A 22659-nucleotide genomic window follows, 5' to 3' on the forward strand; every position below is an offset into this window, starting at 1 on the left:
CTTCGAATTCCCTACTCCATGAAACGTTTAGTCTCGTTTTTTTCTCTCTACTTGTATCCTTTCGCTCTTCCAACAATTTCGCTTAGTGTGCGACGAAGGTCGTAAATCATTCTATCCGCATCGGATCTTTCATTTATCTTTCAAGCTACAGGTATGTCACACGATTATTAGTCAAAAGACGATGAACGTATTTGAACTTTAGCCTTATAATGAATCTGTAAAAGCTTCTTTAATTAATAATTTATAATTATTGCATATTATAATTAATTTATTTTAATTAGTTTCCTAATAATTCAATCTAAACATGTAACGGTGTTGATCAAAATCAAAACAATAATCCCGACAACAATAATCCCGACAGTATCAGATTTAAAATCCCGACAGTATCAAAATTAAAACCCGACAGTATCAAAATCTCGAACATTTTAGCAGATTTAGACAATCCTTTCTCTATTCTTAATTAAGTAGATTGTTATTATTTTAGCAGTTACCATAACACACAGGTTATATTCTAAATAATAGAATGTCGAAGTTCTTTTTTATTTGCGTAGTAAGTAATAATGCTTATTTTTTAAATTCATATGTTTGTATTTCTTTATAATAATAAAATAAATCAATTAAAAATAAATGAACGTTATTACTTACAGTTTACAAAAATAAACACAACTAATTAGTGTTGAACCTACGTCATTACAATAACTCTGCCTACGTTAAAATATTTCTGAAATTATGATACTAAAAAGATATCAAATGTCCAGATTTAGACCATGTCGGGATTTTAACACTGTCGGGATTATAATTGTCGGGGATTTCGAATGTCGGCAATTTGGTTGTCGGGATTTCGATATTACATGTAAAGTTAAGTATCACCCTGTATTAAAATACAAGGTGATATTTTTTGTAATATGGGAATTATTTCTGCAGCACCCTATATATAGTAGGTACGGGTAATCGGTTCCGCCAATATCCCGGACTTTTTGAAACCAGATTAATCAAGGATCTAAATACATCAAAATAATAATTAATTTGGACTGATCGAAGCCGCACTATGTGAAAATAGTTTCTATAGCGTCCCAAAAAAAATGTATACTGTGTTTAAAGAGTCATAATTTTCTGATTTTTCTTTCTTTTTGGGGTGTAATTAATTGGAAAGTAATGATTGGATTAACTTAAGATAAGTTGAAATAAAAGGAACTGTTCAGAATTTTCATGGACAAAGTTAAGGAAGACAAAGAACATTAACGAGCTTTAACTGCCAAGAAAGTGTGCTCGAAAGTTTTTGCGAAACTTCCAAAAAAATTCTGTAAGACAAACAATTCGTGAGATTGACATCAGCATTTTAAGACGTTGTAAATGGAAGATCGAAAAAAACAATTTTTTTAATGGTACTTGGAAAAATGTGAACAAAATGTACAATTTTCATGGAAGAATATGATTCATTTGAATGTAATATTAACGAATAAAAACTGAAATCATAATCACTCAAACTGAGTATACATTTTTTTGGAACCCCTATATACACTAGCTATTGCAGATTATTTCACAATTAGATTTTATTGATTTATTTATTTTCTATTACATTCAAATATTAAAAAGTATAATTTCATTCATTTTTCTATAAAATATTTATACAATTTTATACATATATAAAATGTTTCACTTATTGTAATTAGTTTTTATTGAATAACGTAATTTAATTGCTCTATTATTTTCTTCTAAAAGTTGTATACTTATTAGACACAAACAATGTTGCATGATGCAATTTTCTGCGTTAGCGATTTGAGCAATGAAATGGTCTGATAATGCGCAAATTGGAACGACATCGCTCGGCCGTTAATTGGTTTCCACGTCCGAATTAGGCGAAATGAAATATGTTATAAATTAATCAAGTCCAATTAATTTTCAAGTGAATTACGTGTGCTGCACCGTACACCGCACCGTGTGCAAGTAGAATTTAATTATTCGCACGGGGTTCGCTTTAATTTAATTTCGGAAAGACCTTAAAACCATATTCACAAATGAGAATACAAAGGGAATACCGAAGAATGTTGTATTAATAAGGAGGCAACATACACGAACAAATCATAATGCTCTTAACAATTGGATTTTTCAATTATTAATTTCATTGATTATTATTAAGTACGTTAAATCATATTGATCTATAAAGTAATTTTAAAACCTGTCTGGACATACGGAATACAGCAGCAGATCTAATGCAATATTATTCCAGTCGAAGAGCCTAAGAAGGATCATTGGTGCTCCATGGTATATTATGAATAGGAGAATTCATGAGGACCTACAAATGGAAACAGTAAAGGAAACAATTATGAAAAACAGTAGTCGATACCAAAATAGACAGACATTCAAACATACTAACAACACAGAACCAATAAGTAAAGGATAATTAGAATCTTGTCAACCGCCAGATCATTTATTGAATGTTTTTTATAGAACAGTAGTGAATAAAAAGGACGATAAATAAATAAATCTTATAGCAATTGCTGTTGCACTAATCGAAGAATAGTCTGGCTTCGATTAGTCCGGATTTACTATAGTCCGCTTTAAAAATAAAATCAATTTGAATTGAATAAATAATGTTTTGTTGAGATTATTTTTGTATATATTTTTCGATTAGTACAGTTTCTAACAGTCCGGGATATTGTCGAAACCCGCACTATACGAAGTATTGATCTATTCTCTTTATATTCTGTACATTTTAAGTTACATTTAATATAACTGTATGGTCAATACTTTTGCTAAAACAATAACTAGAATTAATTTCTATTTACTTAATAATTATTTTACGTTCAAATCTAAATTAGCTTTAAAAGTTTTTTTTTAAATATTTGAATTATAATTAAGTATTCAAGTCTATGAAGATTCTACAGATTTAGAATTAGTCAAAATTTGCACCATTTCTTAAATTCTTTAATGAATAGACAAACATAAATATTAATTTAATAATATCCTCTAATTTACTACAATTAATATTTATTAAAATATTGAAATATAGTATAAGTTTTGTAACTGTTTTCAATAAAGTTTTTAGTCTCTCTTTAAAATTTCTAGATAAATTTGTGATTACCTCTTCAAAACTTTTTGGTGTATTTTGTTATTGATAATTTACCATGGACATGTAATATTTAGTACAAGTAACGTTTAATTTTTAATGTGTTTCCTCCATTGGATTAATGGTAGTAAATTCAAATATAGTAGTATGTAGTATTATAACTGTATGCATCTGTGTCATAAAATAAACTTTACTCTTTTTGTCTTTAAATATATTTTATATGAAACTATATAAATATATGCATTTTTATTAATATTAAATCATTCACATAAGTTTGTTCAATTCATAATTCTGAACATTAATTTTTATTCATAATCTATCAAAAAATCATTAAGAAAATGTATTAGGAGAAAAATTGTCTTGTAGATAAGAACATTGTATACATTTACTTACTACCGCAATACCTTGCATACTGCGGCTTCGAACAGTCCGGTTTGAAAGTAACATATTAATTGAACAATTTAAAAATAGATTCTAAAAATGAGTACACAAATTTATTTATTTTTTATACAAAAATAATCGATTTTTTTTACAGTCTCTATTGCGGTTTATTTTTGTGTGTATTTTGTCCCGCACCATGTGAGGTGTTTCTCTATTTGTACATTTACTTAAATTTATTTGGGAGTGACTTTTTGTATAAAATATATTTTTTGTGTCATTGTTATTGTATTATTGTGTTAAGTTTTTTTTTTTAATTTTATAATTTATTGTTGCAATAAATCGTATTTTCAGTAATTAATTTACTACATTTTCAATGTTAAATTAAAAAGTAAAAGTCAATACGCAAACAAAGTAGACGTTGTTAAAAGTAAAACATCTCCATTGGAAGCTATAAAGAAGGGTAGGAAAAAAGTAATTAAGGGTAAGAAAGTCATAGTTTGGGTTAATTTTATAAATAGATTTAAGTGCATCGTAAGAAAAACACAAAACTGTGTTTGTGTGTATGTGGCTTTAAATGACGGCGCAAACTTCTGGAGTTGGCGGTATTTTGGTTGGGTAGATACTAAAAAACACATTATCCCCAGACAAAACCTGCGAGGTAATTAGGACTCTCTTTACGGCGGTCCTTAACTTTTGCGCTAACTGCATAAAGTGCGCACGGTACCCACTCTTAATTCAATTATAATAATTACCGCAGGTGCACGATAATACACGTTTTTGGGGGATCTATGAAGATGGAAAATATTGCTTGGATCCATATTTAAGCGTTCTGCAAGCGACTCCAGTTTACGTAGTCCTCATTTTCTTATTTAAATATTTAAGCAGACGGTGCATTTTTATAGGAAACATTGAAGTTGAGACAACACTCAAATAAATATTACATATATGGTGATAATCCTTATATTAAAATACTTACTAAATTAATTCTGATCTGACAATTGTGATTGATGACTCAAAATAATAATAATAGTTTGGATTAAACTATACTATTCAAAAATACCTCGCATAATCCAGATTAAAAATTTCAAAATTAAATTTGAATGGTTTAACTGCCCAAAAAAGAGCCATATCAATGACAAAAAACAATACATTGCACGAGAAAATATGAGATTTCATGTAAAACATTGACCGATATTTCTCTTAGGAACGACAACTTTTGAACTGCAACGACAAAACAGAACGTTTGAACGGTAGGAAATCAGCTTATTAAATAATTGGGTCATTTTGACTCATATTTTGTACTTCCGTTCTATTTATTTATCCGTAGTAGTTACGTATTCGATTAGTGCGGTTTAAAATAGTTCCTGATATTAGCGGAACCGATTAGCCGCACTATGCGAAGTATTGCTTATTTACATTACAGAAATATTAATATTATAATTTATTTATTACAAAAATATTCTGCTTTTATATAACTTTTATAAATTCTATTATTCTTTTTCGGAAATTAAAGCAATTTTATACAAATATAGAGAAACTTGGAATCCAATTTGTAATAATAATCTTGAAGGACGAGAACATAGTTCTAATGAAATTGATTTTATCTATCATTATTTAAATAAAAAACTAGTCAGAATTTCTAATTTTCTAAGAAGTTTTTAAATTGTCTTGTTTCAAATGGTTTTGTTGTTATAAAAATATTAAAAAAAATAATACACAAACGAATTTGAAATCAATCTTTTTAATTTAGTGTAATTTAGTTGAATTTATGTTAAAAATCTTATTAAAAGTTACAAGATTTTTATGTCTTATTTTAAAACTACTGGTTTTAAGTTCCACTTTTTTTATAATAAATAATATGAAATTTGGAATCTATTTTATTGTTGGAAATATATACTTCAGAAGTACAGGTAAACGTCGTTTTGCGCCGGTTCGATTTACGACGATTAGCAATAAAGCCGCTGCGAAATAACGCTTATTAAACCGTACAATTACCACACTGTAAATATGGGTTCATTTTACGCCGATGCGATTTGCGGCTTTGGTAGGAACGGAACTGCGGCGTAAAACGACGGCTACCTGTATATTTCTTTTTAACTTCTGTTGGTATAGTTTTTTTTTAGTTACTTATATATTCAAAAGAAAACTTATATAAAGATAAAATGAACATAATGTTTCCAGTTACTAAAATATTGCATATAAGCAGGAAGTAAACAACAATCTGTGACATAATTCTTGGTGATAAAATAAAGTAGGTTGTTCGTCGTGCATATGAAAGTCGTACAATAAAAATCGTTGACTTAGTGCCTTAGTCCCCTTTTTTAAAATAGTAAATATTGTTGAAAATTTACTGTAGATTTGTTCCTGAAGTGGGAAGCTGGAAAAGGCTTTTTCGAAAGATAAAATAAAATAAAAAAAAATAGAAGTAGAGTGAGCAGCGGATGGAAGGAGTGTATGATAATATACAGTTTGTATATAAGCATGAGTTCCGTTATGGAGGGAAGATAGATATTTTAGTGCGCCCTCCAGCAACATCAACAAACCCCGAACCTTTAGAGTGTAGCAGCTCGTGCTCGTCTCTATCGGAAGTGTTTTACATGGAGAGATCCGCGCCCAGGCGCAAAAATCTGTATGCCTCGTAACGCGACGGCACAAAGGGCCACCCCATTTTATTGTCGCCCCTAAAAAGAAAATGGGATTTGCAGTTAACGAAACGCCACTTTGTTTTAATATCGCGCGCGTTTCACGAGCGCATGCTAAAAAAAAATATAGAGAAGAACGAAGTAGGAAATCATCGGAATATAAGATGAACAGGGCTAATAAAATTGTTGGAGCCACTAAAAGCATCAAATGAGATTATTGGGGGAAAACGAGTCTCGGCTTTGTCGAGGATGAGAACTTCACTCCTCCTTCGTTTTTCCAGTTTCCACTGGAGATACAATAAAAATTGTTTCAGTGCGTAATACATTTATATGAAGATTGACATTGGGGTTGCATTCTTGAATAAGATTACACCGGAGGCAACAAACATATACATTTTTTTTCTCTAGTCTGATTCTTCAAAAAATATTATATGGAATTTTATATATTATATATTATATTTGTATATTTTATTTTCAACTTATTCAATTTTCAAATATTATGTAACATCTGATCATAAGAGATTGAAATAAGCATAAATATGACAAATATTTCTCATACATAAATAATAATTGTCCAATTAAATCTTATGATGATTACTTAAGTAAACTTTAAAGATATATTACAAAAATACTATATGAATAGTATATTAATAGTATATTTTAATTTTCTTTAAATATTATTAATTAGATTTAAAGTTCTTGAATTTTTCAATGAAATTTTCGTTTTCGATTATAAAGATATTAAAAATAGTTAAAATTAGCTCATATTCTCAATGAGAAACTTGAAAACAAAATTTGACTTAACTAATTACAAAAAATAATTATGTTATCAAATATAGAACGACTTTTTCACTCAAAACTACTACACAAAGTTTAGAAAGTATCATTAAATGCAATTATTATTTGTACATATTCTTATCCGATAAACGGTCTACAATTATATTGAGGATATATTGTTATTGTTCTTTAACCTTTTGCGAACTTTAATTAAAAAGTTCGCAGCGACTTTTTAAAACTTTGGAAATTGATAATAATTACGACGAAATTTCGTTAACTTTTAGGAAAAATAACTTTTCTTAGCAATTCCAACGAAAATTAAAAAAATATTATAATAATTATTATAATTATTAATAATCTTATTACATAGTTTTTAAAAATTTGTATAGGCCAGTTATTATTTGTTTATTTCAGTATTGTAATTTGAATAAACCATTCCGATTTATATAAAAGCAATGAAAATATAGAGAGAAAAAATACGTTGCACGACAAAAATATTGACCGATTAGTAATGACAATATCAGAACTTGCACGTTAAAATAGAATGTTCAAATTTTGTCCGACTGGTAGTACTTATATTTTATTTATTTGTCCGTAGTAGTTACGGGTTAAAGTTTACGATTACATACTTACATAAATATCATTAAATGCAATTATTATTTGGACATTTTCTAATCCGATAAACGTTCTACAATGTCGTAATGCTTTAATTGTTATTGCACTTCACCTTTTACGAACTTTAATTAAAAAGTTCGCGGCGACTTTTTAAAACTTTGGCAGTTGCTTATAATTACAGCGAGATTTCTTAACTAACTTACTTAACTATTTCAGTTAATATACTTTACAAAATCACAGGTAAATTGGTCATTAATTAAATCTAGACAATATTAATAATTTTAATTCATATAAATTTGTATAAGACCGGTAATTATTTTTGTTATTTTATTGAGTAATTTGGATACACCATTCCGGTGTGTATAAAAGCTATGAAAACATAGAGATGTTTTCATGTGCAATAAATATTTGATAGTCGTTGTGTAATGTTATAGTCGGAGCTTGAAAATAAATGTATTTATATTGCCATTATTAAGTTACATCAACACAATCATTGCTAATAGTTTTTGTATTTTAAATAACCAATTGATCTTTACCAGCAACAATTATATAAAATTTCTCAAATAATGTTTGGTCTTTTCGTGCCCGTAGAAATGACGCATTTTCATAACCATTAGCAGTTGCAGCTGATTCACCGTGACGATTTGCGACGATTTGTAGATTCGGGTTTTAGTAACCATATAAGGATATTTTTCAACAATTGTCTTATTTTTATTATAATTTTATTACAAAAATACAAAACGCACTCTTTTACGTGCCGACATAAGATCTGATTTAGAGCTCGCAGCCACTGGTGATTCATCGTGACGTAGAGATGAGGCAAAAATTGTGAAGAAAAATTGAATTATTAATTTATAAATACGATAATTACGAGTCGAATTGTTTCATATTTTACTTGTTGTATAAGTTAATATTTTGAAATCTGGTGTATTTACCCTGTTATACAATTGCTGTTGGGATTTAAACAGAGTAAGACTTCACCTCGTCCGATTAAAAACGTGAGCTCATTGACTCCTCGGTGTGATTTTATTGAACGCCATTAACGCATTTAATGGGGTCGAACGGAGGGGTGAAAATAAAAAAATTCGTTGCTCTGCGTATTTAATGCGATCAAAGTGAAAAGCGAGTCAGTTCTCCAATCTTTGATTTTGATTTATGAGATCAAAAAGCAGGATTGGCTGCACGAAAGTCTTGTATCAAAGTGGCTATGTTTGCGCCGTGGTTATACATTTTAATTCATCCGGGCTACGCAAAGGGATGGAACGGAGGATGGCGGTGGGTTGTTGGGTGGCTCTGGTTATGGCCATAACAACCTGAATTTAGGATCGACGGAAACCGTGTGCGCATTTTGTTGCCATGCACAAAATCCGAAATAATCAAATTGTTGTTGCTGTACACGGGAATTAGTCTGCACAGGGCCAATTGAATCGAACCTGCACACCCACCACTTTATTATGAGTTCCTATTGATATTTGATAGTGCACAGCATACACTGGATTATGGACGGGCTCGGTAGTGATGTTGGTAGAAGTGCACAGACACACACACACTCTCACGCGCTGCTCACATGTATGCATACAAACACCAACATATTCACATTAACACGAGTGGTGTGGGTACACGCAAATACATTAGCAATTTTGCTGCTTCCCACGCAGAATATTATAATGTAATAGAAGGCGGTGGGACGATCCAAACCCGACGCCGACTGCGTTTTATAATTAGCCGGTATTTCTACGCCTTCTATGTTTGCACGTGCTGAATATCTGAGTCAATAATTAATTTACAACACATGTAATCCAATACGAACTACCTCACATTGCTGTATACATATTTGCTCATCACATTTAGACTCTACCTATGCCAGGTCGTTAAGTTATAATGACTACATATCATTTTTTTTTCTTTGTTTTATATAGAATTATCTTTCTAGGTAAATATCACATGATTCTCATTATTATGTAATTTGTACAGTGTGTTTCTATCATTAGGTTCAGAATGTGACAAGAATCAAACAGATGACAAATAAACATCATTCGCAATGTATGTTTCACAAAAAAACATTGAATTGCATATTTCAATTGAATGTCTTGCTTATATAAACTTTTTTCTAAATATATTACATAACAGTAATCAAAGAGTATAGAGGTAGATACACAACTACGCACACTTTTTATAACGTACATAGTATAGTGTGTACTTACTATTAGGTTTCAAAATTGACTAGTATCAAAAACAAGTATTTATTATACAAAAACTAGAGTTCTCTGAAATTTGCTTAATACTTGTATAAATGTATTTTGATACATTATTATGTATTTTGATAAATTAATTACTATTGGAAAACTTGAAACAATTAAAATACAAGAAATGTTTTGCTTAGTTCATCATTTATAGTTCAAGTATATTTTCTTCTATATCATGGATGCATTTCAATACAAATCATATATTCTGCATCGAGATTAAACCATATTAATCCTACATATATTGATTTTTCCTATTAAGAGAGGTATAAAATGGACTCTTTTTTAGACTTAGACCCCTTTAGGTATATAAAGTATTCTAGATATATCAAACTAATTCGGTCTATTTTCAAATATGTTATTCAGTGTAATTCTCAATATTGAAATTATTTCCATTTTATAGATTATAAAAGACCTAATCATGATAATATATAATTAAATATCAAATAAACAAAAATTAAAAAATAACTTATAAAAAATATTGTAGATGTATTTATCCTAAACTTAATCATGACCCTACAAAGTGTTACTGTACCAACACAAAAGTTCACTCTAGTTTCAAAATTTGATGATATAACTCAATCTGGACACTTCTTATTCATGTCATTTCAAATATAAAAATGTATACTTATTTAACATATTTATACATCAAATAAATGAAAGAAATAGATTTATATAATTTAAATGAATTTTTTAAAAATATTTTAATTAAATATTATGCATGCGCCGGGTGCATTTAACCAAAACTTAATTAAAAAACACTAGAAATAAATCGTTTTACTGAATCAACACAAAAAATTTCATCTAGTTCCAGAATTTGATGTTATAACTCAATTTAAACACTTTTTTTAAATTTTGCTTTATGTTATTCCAAATATAAAATTGTCCATTTATTTAAAATATTTATGCACATATCCGATCACATTTAAAAAAGCTATATGTTTTAATTATTTTATTACATTAATTTCAAAGTATTACATTACATTTAAACAATACGAAATGAATCAACATTTGAAACAATATAACGAATCAGTTACATGACAGCACACACGAGCACACGAGCAAAACAAACGAAAGCAGAAACAAAACAGTCGCATGTAATAATGATCGACAATGAAATTTAATTAAATCATCGGCTGACGGAAACATATGAAAACGATTTTCATTTTTAATTTTTTTTTTTTTAATTTTTCGAAAACAATGCGAAACGCATATTTCCACGTCCGACGTGCACCGATAACGGGCGCAATCATTTTCTTCTTTTATTTATACACTTTTTTCCCATGTATTTTTGATTAATGCTCGACAACAGTTCGAACGCGGTTTTATTATATAAATAATAATTTATATGCAGAACGAGCGTACAACGAAAAAAAAATGTAATAATAAAGCAAAACGAAAACAAAAACCGTACGCACGCAACACGCATATTGGAACAAAAACAACGGAATACGAGTAAAAAAAAAACTATAACAGAGGATGCGATTAATTTCGCGAAATTTATGGAACATAAATATAAAAATGTCTGTGCGTTTTAATTGTTCCAATCGTTCGTGAATTAATAACATCGGCGAAATAAAGCTTTGTCGGTCGACAATGTTGCTTCTATTGTAAATTTCATTTGATGTATTTCAATATAACATGATTATATCATTCAATATTAAAAATATTTAGTTACATATTATTCACATTTTATTATTGTAATAAGTATTAATTCCTTAAAGGTTTTCTCATTTTTTTCAGCAACGGATGCATATGGAAGCTGGATCTTTAGGGAATGTGGTGAGTGTATGTGTATTGCTGTGGTTTCATCTATTTGACTGTAATTCGCGTCCAAAGTTACAAGAACGAAAAATTAACGCTCGAATATATTATAGTATAGAATGGATCCAAAAGATGCTGTATGAAAGCTGGATGTTTGGGGAATGTAGCATGTACGATGCTTATTTTGTGTAATAACACATAATCAATAAAATTAAAAAAAAAAATTATTTAGTAATTATTTCATTCCAGTTTTTCTCGGAACATATTTTGAAAAACCGTGCTTTACAATGGAAATAATAGCAAAGTGGACACAACACCTCCTATTCTCAATTGCTTACATATTTTTTTATGTTTATTTTTTTTTGTTGATTTCACATAAAAATCTTCATACCTCGTCTCTTCTTTTCAAAGTTGAAATTATTTTTCTATATCAGTGGTCGCCAACCTTTTTGACCTCTTCTTTTTGACCATTAAATTGAAAATACTGAATCCTGTGGACTATTAAACTCAAAATTGCAATGGTTGGCTACCGCTGATTTATACTATACAACTGTTAAATAAGAAGTGTAATAACCTAGACCAGGGTTTCCCAAACTTTTCTTGCAACTTTGGAAATATTATAATTTTTTTGTAAGGTAAAAATGAAAAAGAAAAACATCACCAGTTTCCATTGAACATCGAATACAAGTGTTAATTCTAATATAAAGTATATATTAAAGTTTTGAGAGATCAGCATTTCCTGTTCTAATAGTTTAGATTGTTACTTGCATTACCAACCATTATTTTTCAAAAAATCTATTATAATTCCCATTATTTCTATATTAATATTTATCAACATAATATTATATCAACAAATTATATATGAGATATTTGAATCTGCGAAACTTATATGTGAAAAAATGTTCAATTACGTTCAACAAAGTAAAATATCTAAATATCGTGTATGGAAATCCCATTACGGCCGAAGCGGTGGCAAAAGGCTTCGAGAAAAGTTTTCCATTATTCGTCGCTTTGCCTTTGAAGCAAAGAACTATGATTGGGTAGTCCGTTGCAGCCTCTATTTATATATCGCGCTTCTCTATATATTCCCTTTAGGCGGTATCCTATTATCGTGCTCTCTGTCAATAGCAATGCCCTTTTTGATGTTCTTCGGTTATCCCATAGTTGCACAACTAATCCATATACAATCAATATGCTCACATTTTTACATTATAGTTATTAATTCAATATTTCATATACTTTGTTCTTTAGTACATTGTATCAATTACTAAAATTATTGTCACTGAAAGAAACCAATTTTATAAAATTACGTAATTAAATGTAGTTAAATTATTAACTCTTGTTAGTATCAGTTGAAGAATTATACAATTATTGTGATCTTCATATAACAAAAGGTACGAAATTTAAATACGTCGCTTTTATTCAACAATAAAATTTACAAATTTGTAATTTGTAATTATAAATAATTAAGTGAATGATCAATATTTTTAAAAATTAAATTATTAGTTAAGATTTTTACTTGAACAATTAATTGTAATTACAAGTAATTAACGATGAATATTTGGAAAAGTTGTAGAAATAATTTATAAACTGAACAATCAATTTCAGAAAGTTGTTTGTATTTTTAAGTAATTAAGTGAACCATGAATATTTGGAACACATTTAAAAATAATTGGACAATTTAAAATTTTGTATTTTTAAGTAATATGAAAAAATATCTTTTTAGATTTATTACTAGACGACTTAAATATAAAACTATAATTGAATAATTAGTATTTTTTTAAAAGATTAAACTTTAAAAATCAATATTTATATGCAATTAACTATATTGTAAATCATTACAATCTACTAAATATAAATGGAAATTGAAGATTGTGGTTTAAACTTGTATTTTATATAAAAATAAACCAATTACCAATGTAAATATACCTCAGCATAGGTAGACTAGACCTCTAGGCCGACACGGATTGTCTTCGCTTCGAAGCGGCGGCGGCGGCGGCGGCGGCTCTATCTATCTCTATGTTTATCCGTAATTATGTAACGCTAGAGGTGGTATATACCGTGGCTTTGGTGTATATTTATTCAATACATGGATGTAATTAACTACGTTAACTGGCATATAAGTTTCGCCTAACCCGCACTTTATTGTTGCCCTTCACGAAAGCGGGTTTTGCAAATACAAAGAGCGCCGCGTGTGTGAGAGAAACATACAGAGTTGCTACTTAATGAATTCCATCCACTGGCTGGATTAGATATTAATGTATGTATTACATAAACGTAATTCGGCGATGCGCACTCGGAACTCTGATTGTATCATCGAGCGATAGCTTCAATTGAGTTTAATTATATTACTTCCACCAAAATCGGGGTACATTCAGTATGTATTTACGAATAATGATTTAATAAAAGTAACGATGTTTCTGCTTCCGCCGTGCGTTCGATGGATTCACGCTCGATTAAATATTAGTTAGTTAAACCGAACGTTAACTAACTGACACTCTGTTATTGACATTCATATTGCTTTTATTTAGACAACGATTTTATTACAAGTTGTAAACAATGTTTTAGTTTAGGGCTTCTCAAACTTTTTCGGTTTGCTGCACTCTTTATATATCAGAATTTTTCTGCGACGCCCCAAGTCAAAACATGGGTATATCTCAGAGTGAACTCTATATTAATATATTAGAATTTTCACTTTTGCACAGTTTAGAAAGTTGTTAGCAACGAAGTTAAAGAAAATGAAGACAAAATTAAAGAAGTTCCTGTCGAAAAAACATTAACACATTAACCGCCGTGCAGTGTTGAAACCTATAGTATTACTGTGAGCAAATGCGGCTCTTCTCTGAGTAAAGTGCGGCTTGAAACAATAATTTTCTATTTGATAATTATATTTTTTTGATATATATTCTTACATGTGACTTGTGAAAATATGCAATAACTCACTGTACATTTGTTTTCATGTATGTAATAAATTTTCCTTTATTATTGAAAAAGTATTCTTTTTTACTTCATGATCAAAGCAACAAAATTAAAGACAATTACCATTGTTATACTCCGAGTGTTTATTTTGCTATAAAACAGGAAAGGTTTCGCAGTAAGAATAAAATAAAGTGATTAACGGTGATGGTTTCTCTGTAAATGTACTTCGCAGATAGGAATGACATATGCGATGATCAAGTTATGGCTGTTGTTAACTGTAATCCTTCCTGTAACCAGTAAACTGGAAATGTTACATTTCATGGACGTAATCAGAGAGCATGCGACACAATTGAACATCCTGTTCTACCCCCGTGTATTGCCGCTGCATAACCACCGCAAAAACAAAATATTTTTCTAATTTAATAACAATTTTCAATATTTAATATTCAAACTTTGAGTTTATCAATTATTATTATTATTTTTTTCAGCGGTTTTTCAGCTGAAACGGTGACATCTTTATCGATCGTCCTGCTCGACCTGGCGGCTCGCTCCTTTTTCTTTTTCACTCTCTCATCCAGGATTCTCGAATTCTCCCACCCTCCCACGTTCGGAACGCGCAGAGACTCACCTGCGAGATTGTGAATCTTATTATTGTTCGACTAATATTAACTGGAACAGACTCCAATTTGTATTGTAATTTTATTTGTGGAACGTCTCCAGGGTGCGCGGCTCCAATTTGTTATTGCTCCATCCATTTATTACGGAGAATCCTGCGATTCTCGGATTACATTTAATGTGGAAACGACGGACTGAAAATATTAAATTTGATTCTTCATTCGCAGATTTGCGTTGTTGTAAAGATGAAATGAGGTTCTAGTAAACTCATCAATCACTATTTAACCGGTGGATTTATCAACATCACAATTTTATTATAAAATTAAAAAAAAACTTATAACTTTAATAATATATACGGATTTTACTAGATTTCTTATATAAACAGATTTAGTGAAGTACATCTAAAATACTGCACTTACCAAGTACATATATTTAACAAAAACTTGATAAAATCTTCCAAAATTGGTAAGAAATGGGTTTCTGGTGAATCTGGATTATATTTTGATATTTAAAAATTTCAAGTAATGCAAATTTAAGGATAATATTGTTTTTTAAATTATCTTCGAAAGTTAGAAAAAATATATTGCAATACATTTTTTAAGTAACAATACTTTATTCATTATTTATATATTTCTTTCATTATAGTCGCTTCCTGTCATATTCTAATATAGACGAAGTTATTATGTTTGAGAAATTGATTATTTTTCAGTTTTCATAAGAAAAGTTAAAAAATCTCTTTTTAAGTTTGTATTCAAACTTATTAATAATGACAAAAATATTCAAAGAAAAACACATAAACATAAGAATATACCTAATATAATTTAAAATGAAGACGATTATATAAAACTTTATAGTTTTTAATAATGTTCTCACTTAATGTTGTTATTTATTTAAGTAAAATAATTAACACATTTCAATTACACTGTCCATTGATATTATATCATTAAATTTATACTAAAATAATAACATATTTTAATGAAGTTGTTGATGTTTCTTATTAATTATATATAAAAATATTCGTTGTTAAAAAATAATTTATTTAAAAATATACTATTAAGTTAGAATTATTAATATTAGTAAGAATTTTTAATAGAAAATATAATAATTTTATAATAATAATAGCAATAAATTTCGTAGAAAAAAGCTAAATATTTGTAACGAGTTTTATGTCTCTAAATTAAATATGTAATTAAAATTACAGTTTAAATTTAAAATAAATATTTTATGTTTTGTAATAATGTTTTCAGCTCTATAAAAATGAATAATCTCATGAAGTTTGTTTTGTTACTAAATTATGAATTTTCATCTGAATCCAGAATTCACATCATATTTGCTTATAGAATATATGTATTAATTAAAATAGAGTATTTTCTTTTTATTTTCTAAAAATAATTGCGAGTTTTTAAAATAAAATTTTGTAAATAACTTATGAATAATATAAAATACAGAAAAACTTTTTATTATTTCTAAAGCAAGTACGAATGAAAAATAATGTGACTTGAACTTTTAATTAAATTAAAAGCCGAGTAGTGCACATTACATTTGCACAACGTTTTATGAATTGCCAGGTGGAAATAAAGAGAAAGAAATAACGAAGATGTATAGATCAGACGTTAAAAAGAGATGAAGAAGTTATGAAATCTTAAAAAATTCTTAGCAACTTGTTAATTACGTGAGTTGGTTTAATGTAGACGAGGGTTGGTGGCGGCGGTGCCCATTATCGGCTTTGAGAAACTCGAGGAGCAATTAAAACGTTGCAATGTGTAATTTGTGTGTTTGCGAGCGCATTCGCCACCTAAGGCTCGGTGGATTTAGTAGTAATTGCTGTGGGAACGAGGAATGCTAATTGTCTATTTATTTTGAGTCAAGGCCCGCAGAAATTTCAGAGCAAGCCCTGCCCAACCTTGCCCTGCCCTCCATTAAGCTTCCGCACGTATTTCCAACCGAAAAGGAAGATGAGTTGAGAAACAGGATGAAGATGAGGAGGAAGCCTGTATTTCGACCGTCGTACACACGACTCTACGCCCACCTCGAACTTCCCCCAAGGACATTAAAGCCAAATTGCCACGTTACACAACTGCACTTCAGTTTTTCATCTGATCATATTATATATACACCACACACTGAGAAGAAAAGGTATTGTATCGAACACCCAAAGCGCATTACCTGGCTGCTTCGCAGTTTGTAGTTTCCTTCCTTCCATTTTTATCTACTTCGCTTCCTTCTCCACTTCATCTCTGCTTTCTTCTCCTCCCATTTTAATACAAACTAAACTGAAAACGTTACATAAAAGTTTCGGTTTACGGACTCCGCGCATACTAGTATTGTTAATCAACGACAATGAAAAGCTTCATTGTACCGCAAATGTTTACTTGAGTTTTTCATCAAGTTTATAGAAAGCAATTACAATACACAAAGTTACCTTAAATATATAATGTCAGTTCTTAATCATTTAAAGACATATTTTGATGAATAAACAAATGCACAAATTAACCCTTTGTGGACAGAGATTAGTCAAGATCGGATTTTCAACTGTTTCTTGTGAAAATTATGTTGTGGATAATACAAATGGCGCCTCTACAGAACACCTGTAAAGGATAGGGCGGATATATCCGCCAAATCTACACAAAGGGTTTAGTGTGCTCTAATGATTTGTCAAAATCATAATCCATACTAAATGATCTTATTTTTTAATAGATTTATAATAATTTATTTTAATTTAATACGCTTATAAATGTATAATAAAGAATTAATTCAAATTCAGTGTAAAAGTGGTGATTAGGAAGTAATGATGTGAAGCGAATGCAGTTAGCACGCGTTTCGTTGTTCCGCACGATTAATACGTCCATTCCAGATTCAGACAACTCCCCAAACGCACGATAATTGCAAAATTAGTGACATTAGGAATTAAGCTAATTACTACTGAACATTAATTAAGTATTTTTTACTTGACAACTTGTTTAAATACTAACAAACCATAAACTATTTAGAACTTGTACAACTTGTATACTTCTTAGTATACTTTAAGTGATGCTTGTTATGTAACTAGCAGTTAATTACATGGATGAGTTAATAAATTACAAGTGAAATTACTATGAATGAAAAGTACAGGTAATGTGTTGTTTTACTTTAATCGTCATGTAATTATATATTAAATACTTGAACTACTCAACATTCTCAAGTAAGCACAAGTAATGTTCCAAGCTGTACACATTACTACTATATTATACAATGTAGACTGTACATGCTACTATTATAATAACTTGATCTTAATTACTTTAGCAAATTCTTTCAAGCAATTTACTTTTGGTTACTTGAATAAGTATTGTCAAAAATAGAATTGTTAAAAATTGAAAATATTTACTGACAAATTACTTATATTTACTTTTCTAAGTAAATACGTCATAATTTACAAGTGAGTATGAAGACTAGTAAGTTACCAATTTTAAAGCAAATACAAAAAAATAAATAAACAACAAATCCGGATGCGCAATTAACAGGGAGGATGAAGACTTCCGGCCGCGAACAACTTGAGATGGAATTCGCAATACAAATTACATTTGTACTCTGGGGTATGTTGCGGACTGCGGCCGTGTAATTAGTTAAAAGCACAGAACGTAATGAGCACGGTCCGGGATTTAATTTAGGAATAATTGTTGAAATATACGAAAAAGGGGAATTGCTCCAAATAAATAATCATCAAGTGTTTGTTCAAAATATAAGGGAGTTGGAAAGGGAAAGGACAATTACAAGCGCTGATCCTTTAATATGTTTATTTTCGGTCGTAAATACATTCCCATTTTCAGCAGGAATTTTCACAGCATTGCGCTCAGAGTTTTATGATTCCCACTTAATTTATTTACGGTTTTAATATATGAAATATTTCAGTTTCCATTTATATAACATTTAAGCAAAAGTATATACAATTTGATAAAAATGCTAAATGTATTTATTCTGTTTTTTTATATAATTATTATGTGATTTGTTCATATTACTCTAGTATTGGTATTGAGGGTCTATATTGAAATCCCCATTGAAATCCTGATAGTATCAAAATTAATCTAAATATGAATAAGTCTATATCAAATAATAAAATCCCGACATTTTGATAGTATCGAGATTATGGTTGTCGGGATTATTATTATGTGATTTGTTCATATTAGTATTGGTATTGAGTGTCTAGAATGAAATCCCCACAACCGAAATACCGACAGTATCAAAATTAATCTAAATATGATAAGTCTATAACAAATAATAAAATATACTGTCGGGATTTTGATACTGTTCAGATTATGGTTGTCGGGATTTTGATATTGTCGGGATTATGGTTGTTGGGATTTTGATACTGTTAACTACTGTGTACTATTACTGTGTACTATTAAAATATCTCCCATCCAAGTATAACCCACCAAAAACGTTGTTTAACTAAACAGAAAGTTGAACATAGTTTAATTTATTCAACACAAAACATCATTACTTTTTCAATTTGTTAATTGTTCGGAAACGAAAATCAAACAAGCTGAAATAATGCGAAATCGAACAATGGACCAGAATCAGGCTATCCGTATTCATATAATTATTATACTCCATTTGGAATATTGGTTGGATCGGCCTTGCCATGTAATTACAATTAATTGATTTCGATAATAGATTAAATTAATTAGTTCCATGCGCGATGTTCGTTACGAACTAAATAATAAAAAAAAATTAAAGGGAAATCATCGATTATAAAAATTGCGGCGATCGACTGAGCATTAGTTTTGAGTTAATTAAAATTCAATGGCTCGCTAATTAATGTAATCCATGAATAAACAGTTCCAATTATTAACATAATTCTGTTGTCGGCTTTTGCGTTGAGAGCTTTACATAGTTCATCGAAGCATATATTAAAAATACATACATATAAACATAGAGTAAAAAGATTATTTTTAAATTAATACATTTACAACATATTTTATAAGTTTGATAATAACTGGTTTTTTATAATGTTATTCATCAAGTACAAATAATTACATTAATAAATAAATTAATATTGATTATTATTTGCAAAAATATGTATATTTCAACAATAATTGTTATTCGTAGTTTCTAAGTGAATAAACTACTGTATTATTGAATTGCGTAATAAAATATTGTTTTCTAAAGATCTGTATACGTTTATATTAATCAATTATAATTAGGTTTACGTCAAGCAGACTAACATAATCAAAAAATAAGAATGATTAATTAAAATAACTTAAATATATCGAAATCCTAAGATTATTCTTTAATAAATTTGGTATAACTTCTTCTATAAAAGTATTCGGTTGTTACATAAGTCCGTTCGTATTTTGGCGAGCACACGTAGATATTTAGATAACGATAGTTGTAATGTGCAGTTAAACCTACATCTAATGTAAAGTTTATTTAAACTAGTTTGTGACCTTGTTAAAAGCGAAATGAAAAAACAAAACGAACATTTTCGGCATATCATGCTATATTATTTCGAAATGGAAAAACGCAACTGTAACAGTCAAAAAGATATGCGACAAAAGTGGTATGCTCGGTTCAGAAACAGAGAGTTCGAGCTTAAAGAGAGAAATATGAAATTGAGCCAGATTGATATAAAATAATGGACAATACATTTAATAATAAATGCTTTTTCTATAATATACATCTTTTTTAAAAGAACGGACTTATGTAACAACCCAATATTATTAAAAATTTATATAAAAATTATTTTTTTCAAGATATGTGAAGTTATACCTTAGAAAATTTTACGAAATTTTGCTATATTTGAAAATTACTTAGTCATGTCAAGAGATTGGGTAAATAGGTGATGAAAAAACGTCTCTCTTTGCTGATTAGAAATCGACATTTATGTTGAGCAGAGTTTTAAATAATGGACATCTTAACGTGGAATTAACTTATTCGTGAATCAAAGATTACGCAAGTATCAAGTAATAATTACTATTATTTGATCAAACCAAAAAAACTCTCTGTAATTATATATAACAGAATTTTCAATGATGAATATCACATATCACATCTTTGTTTCACTGCGATTGTAAATGAATTCAAATTAAAGTTGAGCAACGTATTCAAAATCAAATAGAGGTTTTGCAACTCAGTTAAATGATAAATGCCTTTCATGGAAATGTACTTACAATTGCGATCCTCTGCGGCTGTTCCTTCTGTCTTTGGTATCCGGAATAATGAGAGCAGCCGGACCCGAGGTCTCAGGGCTCGGGGGACTCGGAGGGTCGGCGGGTGGGACTCGGAAAGAAGGTCTACGACCTGTCGGACCCGTCGTCACCGTGCTTAGGCCTGGCACCGTGAACACGTCGTAGGCGGAGGCCCGACGGGGCATCGGGGCTGGAAGACCCAGACCCAATTCGTTACCACCGCCGCCGCCTCCACCGAGTGCCCCACCGGTCGCGTTTACCCCGGCGGAGGTCTTGTTAACCTCTTCGTCGTAGCTGTGCTGTCTAGCCACAACCCTCGAGCCCCGCCGAGACCTGCTCATCGTCGGGGTAGCCTCCCTTGGGGGACTGTTAGCCCGACTGGTGGCACCACTGCGGCCCCCGCGTCTGGCCCAATCCTCCGTCTTCTGTCCGGTACCTTTCAGCTGAAACAAATTTCAAAAAAGTACCGCGGTTTAAATTTGGTGCAACATTTAATCTAAGCTACGCTACCGAACAGCTATTTTGTACGTGTGTCTGTTGTTGTTGTTGATATCTATACTGAAAATATATAAAAATTATCAATTATATTATACTTATTACAACATTTAAAGCACAAAGCAAATCACTACTAAAGCAACTACAAACAATTCTAATAAAATACACCATAGCATAACGTTTTAAAATTACGTTGAATTAAAATTCAGATATACTAAAGTTCTTGAACTAAAAAAACTTATTAAAAACAATAAAGAAAAAAGTAATAAATAACTAAAAAAAAATCATAATTTTAAATTAATAATAAATATTTATAATGAAAACTTTTACTCTTAATTGAAATAATCCTAATAGTAGAAACAGAATCATCTTTGACTTCAGAAGACAAATATTCAAATAAGTTTAATTAATAACCTATTTCTTAATTATTTATATAGTTTAATTTAGACAATGAAGCAACAGTAAAATTATAGTTTATAATATGCAGATATAATTCTTATAATATATAAATTTATGTACGTATTTTTTTACATAAAAATAAGCGTGCAACAAACATGCAAATATTTTCGTTTTCACGTAATACCTCCATACAAAAACCAAATCTTTTGCCAAATTTGGATAAATAGTTTGTAAATAACTTCAAAGTCATATAACTCAATAATATTAATGTATTTATCAAATCGAATTACCAAAATAATTTTATACCATTTATTTTTAATTAAAACGTGCATAAAAATCATTTTACTCAAACAATTTCAAATATTGGAATAATTTTATTGTGAAATAATTTAATTTTTGTTATTTCAATTGTTTGCACCTATAATAAAAATGTAAAACGAATATTTTCAACAAGTTTAAATCTATTTATACAATTTTTAAATCTATTTTTGCATCGTGTTCAAAGCAGTAGCAGCTACAACAACAACAAAAATCACTCCAATTCCGCTGAAATCAATCTGATTTTCAGATGAATC

General features: G+C 29.5%; 1 protein-coding gene across 2 annotated transcripts in view; it reads right to left on the minus strand.

Moving 5' to 3' along the window:
* The window catches only part of LOC108562193, a gene marked incomplete at its 3' end in the record, with an annotated part of 127462 nt that overhangs the window by 11624 nt on the left and 93179 nt on the right, over positions 1 to 22659 (minus strand). The window contains 1 exon segment of one of the 2 annotated variants that reach the window (XM_017920450.1): positions 21173 to 21630. In XM_017920450.1, coding sequence (XP_017775939.1) covers positions 21173 to 21630 — 458 coding nt within the window. 2 annotated transcript variants of the gene reach the window in all.

Source organism: Nicrophorus vespilloides, unplaced genomic scaffold, assembly GCF_001412225.1.
Source record: "Nicrophorus vespilloides isolate i.1.1-1 unplaced genomic scaffold, Nicve_v1.0, whole genome shotgun sequence".
NCBI classification, from domain to species: domain Eukaryota; kingdom Metazoa; phylum Arthropoda; class Insecta; order Coleoptera; family Silphidae; genus Nicrophorus; species Nicrophorus vespilloides.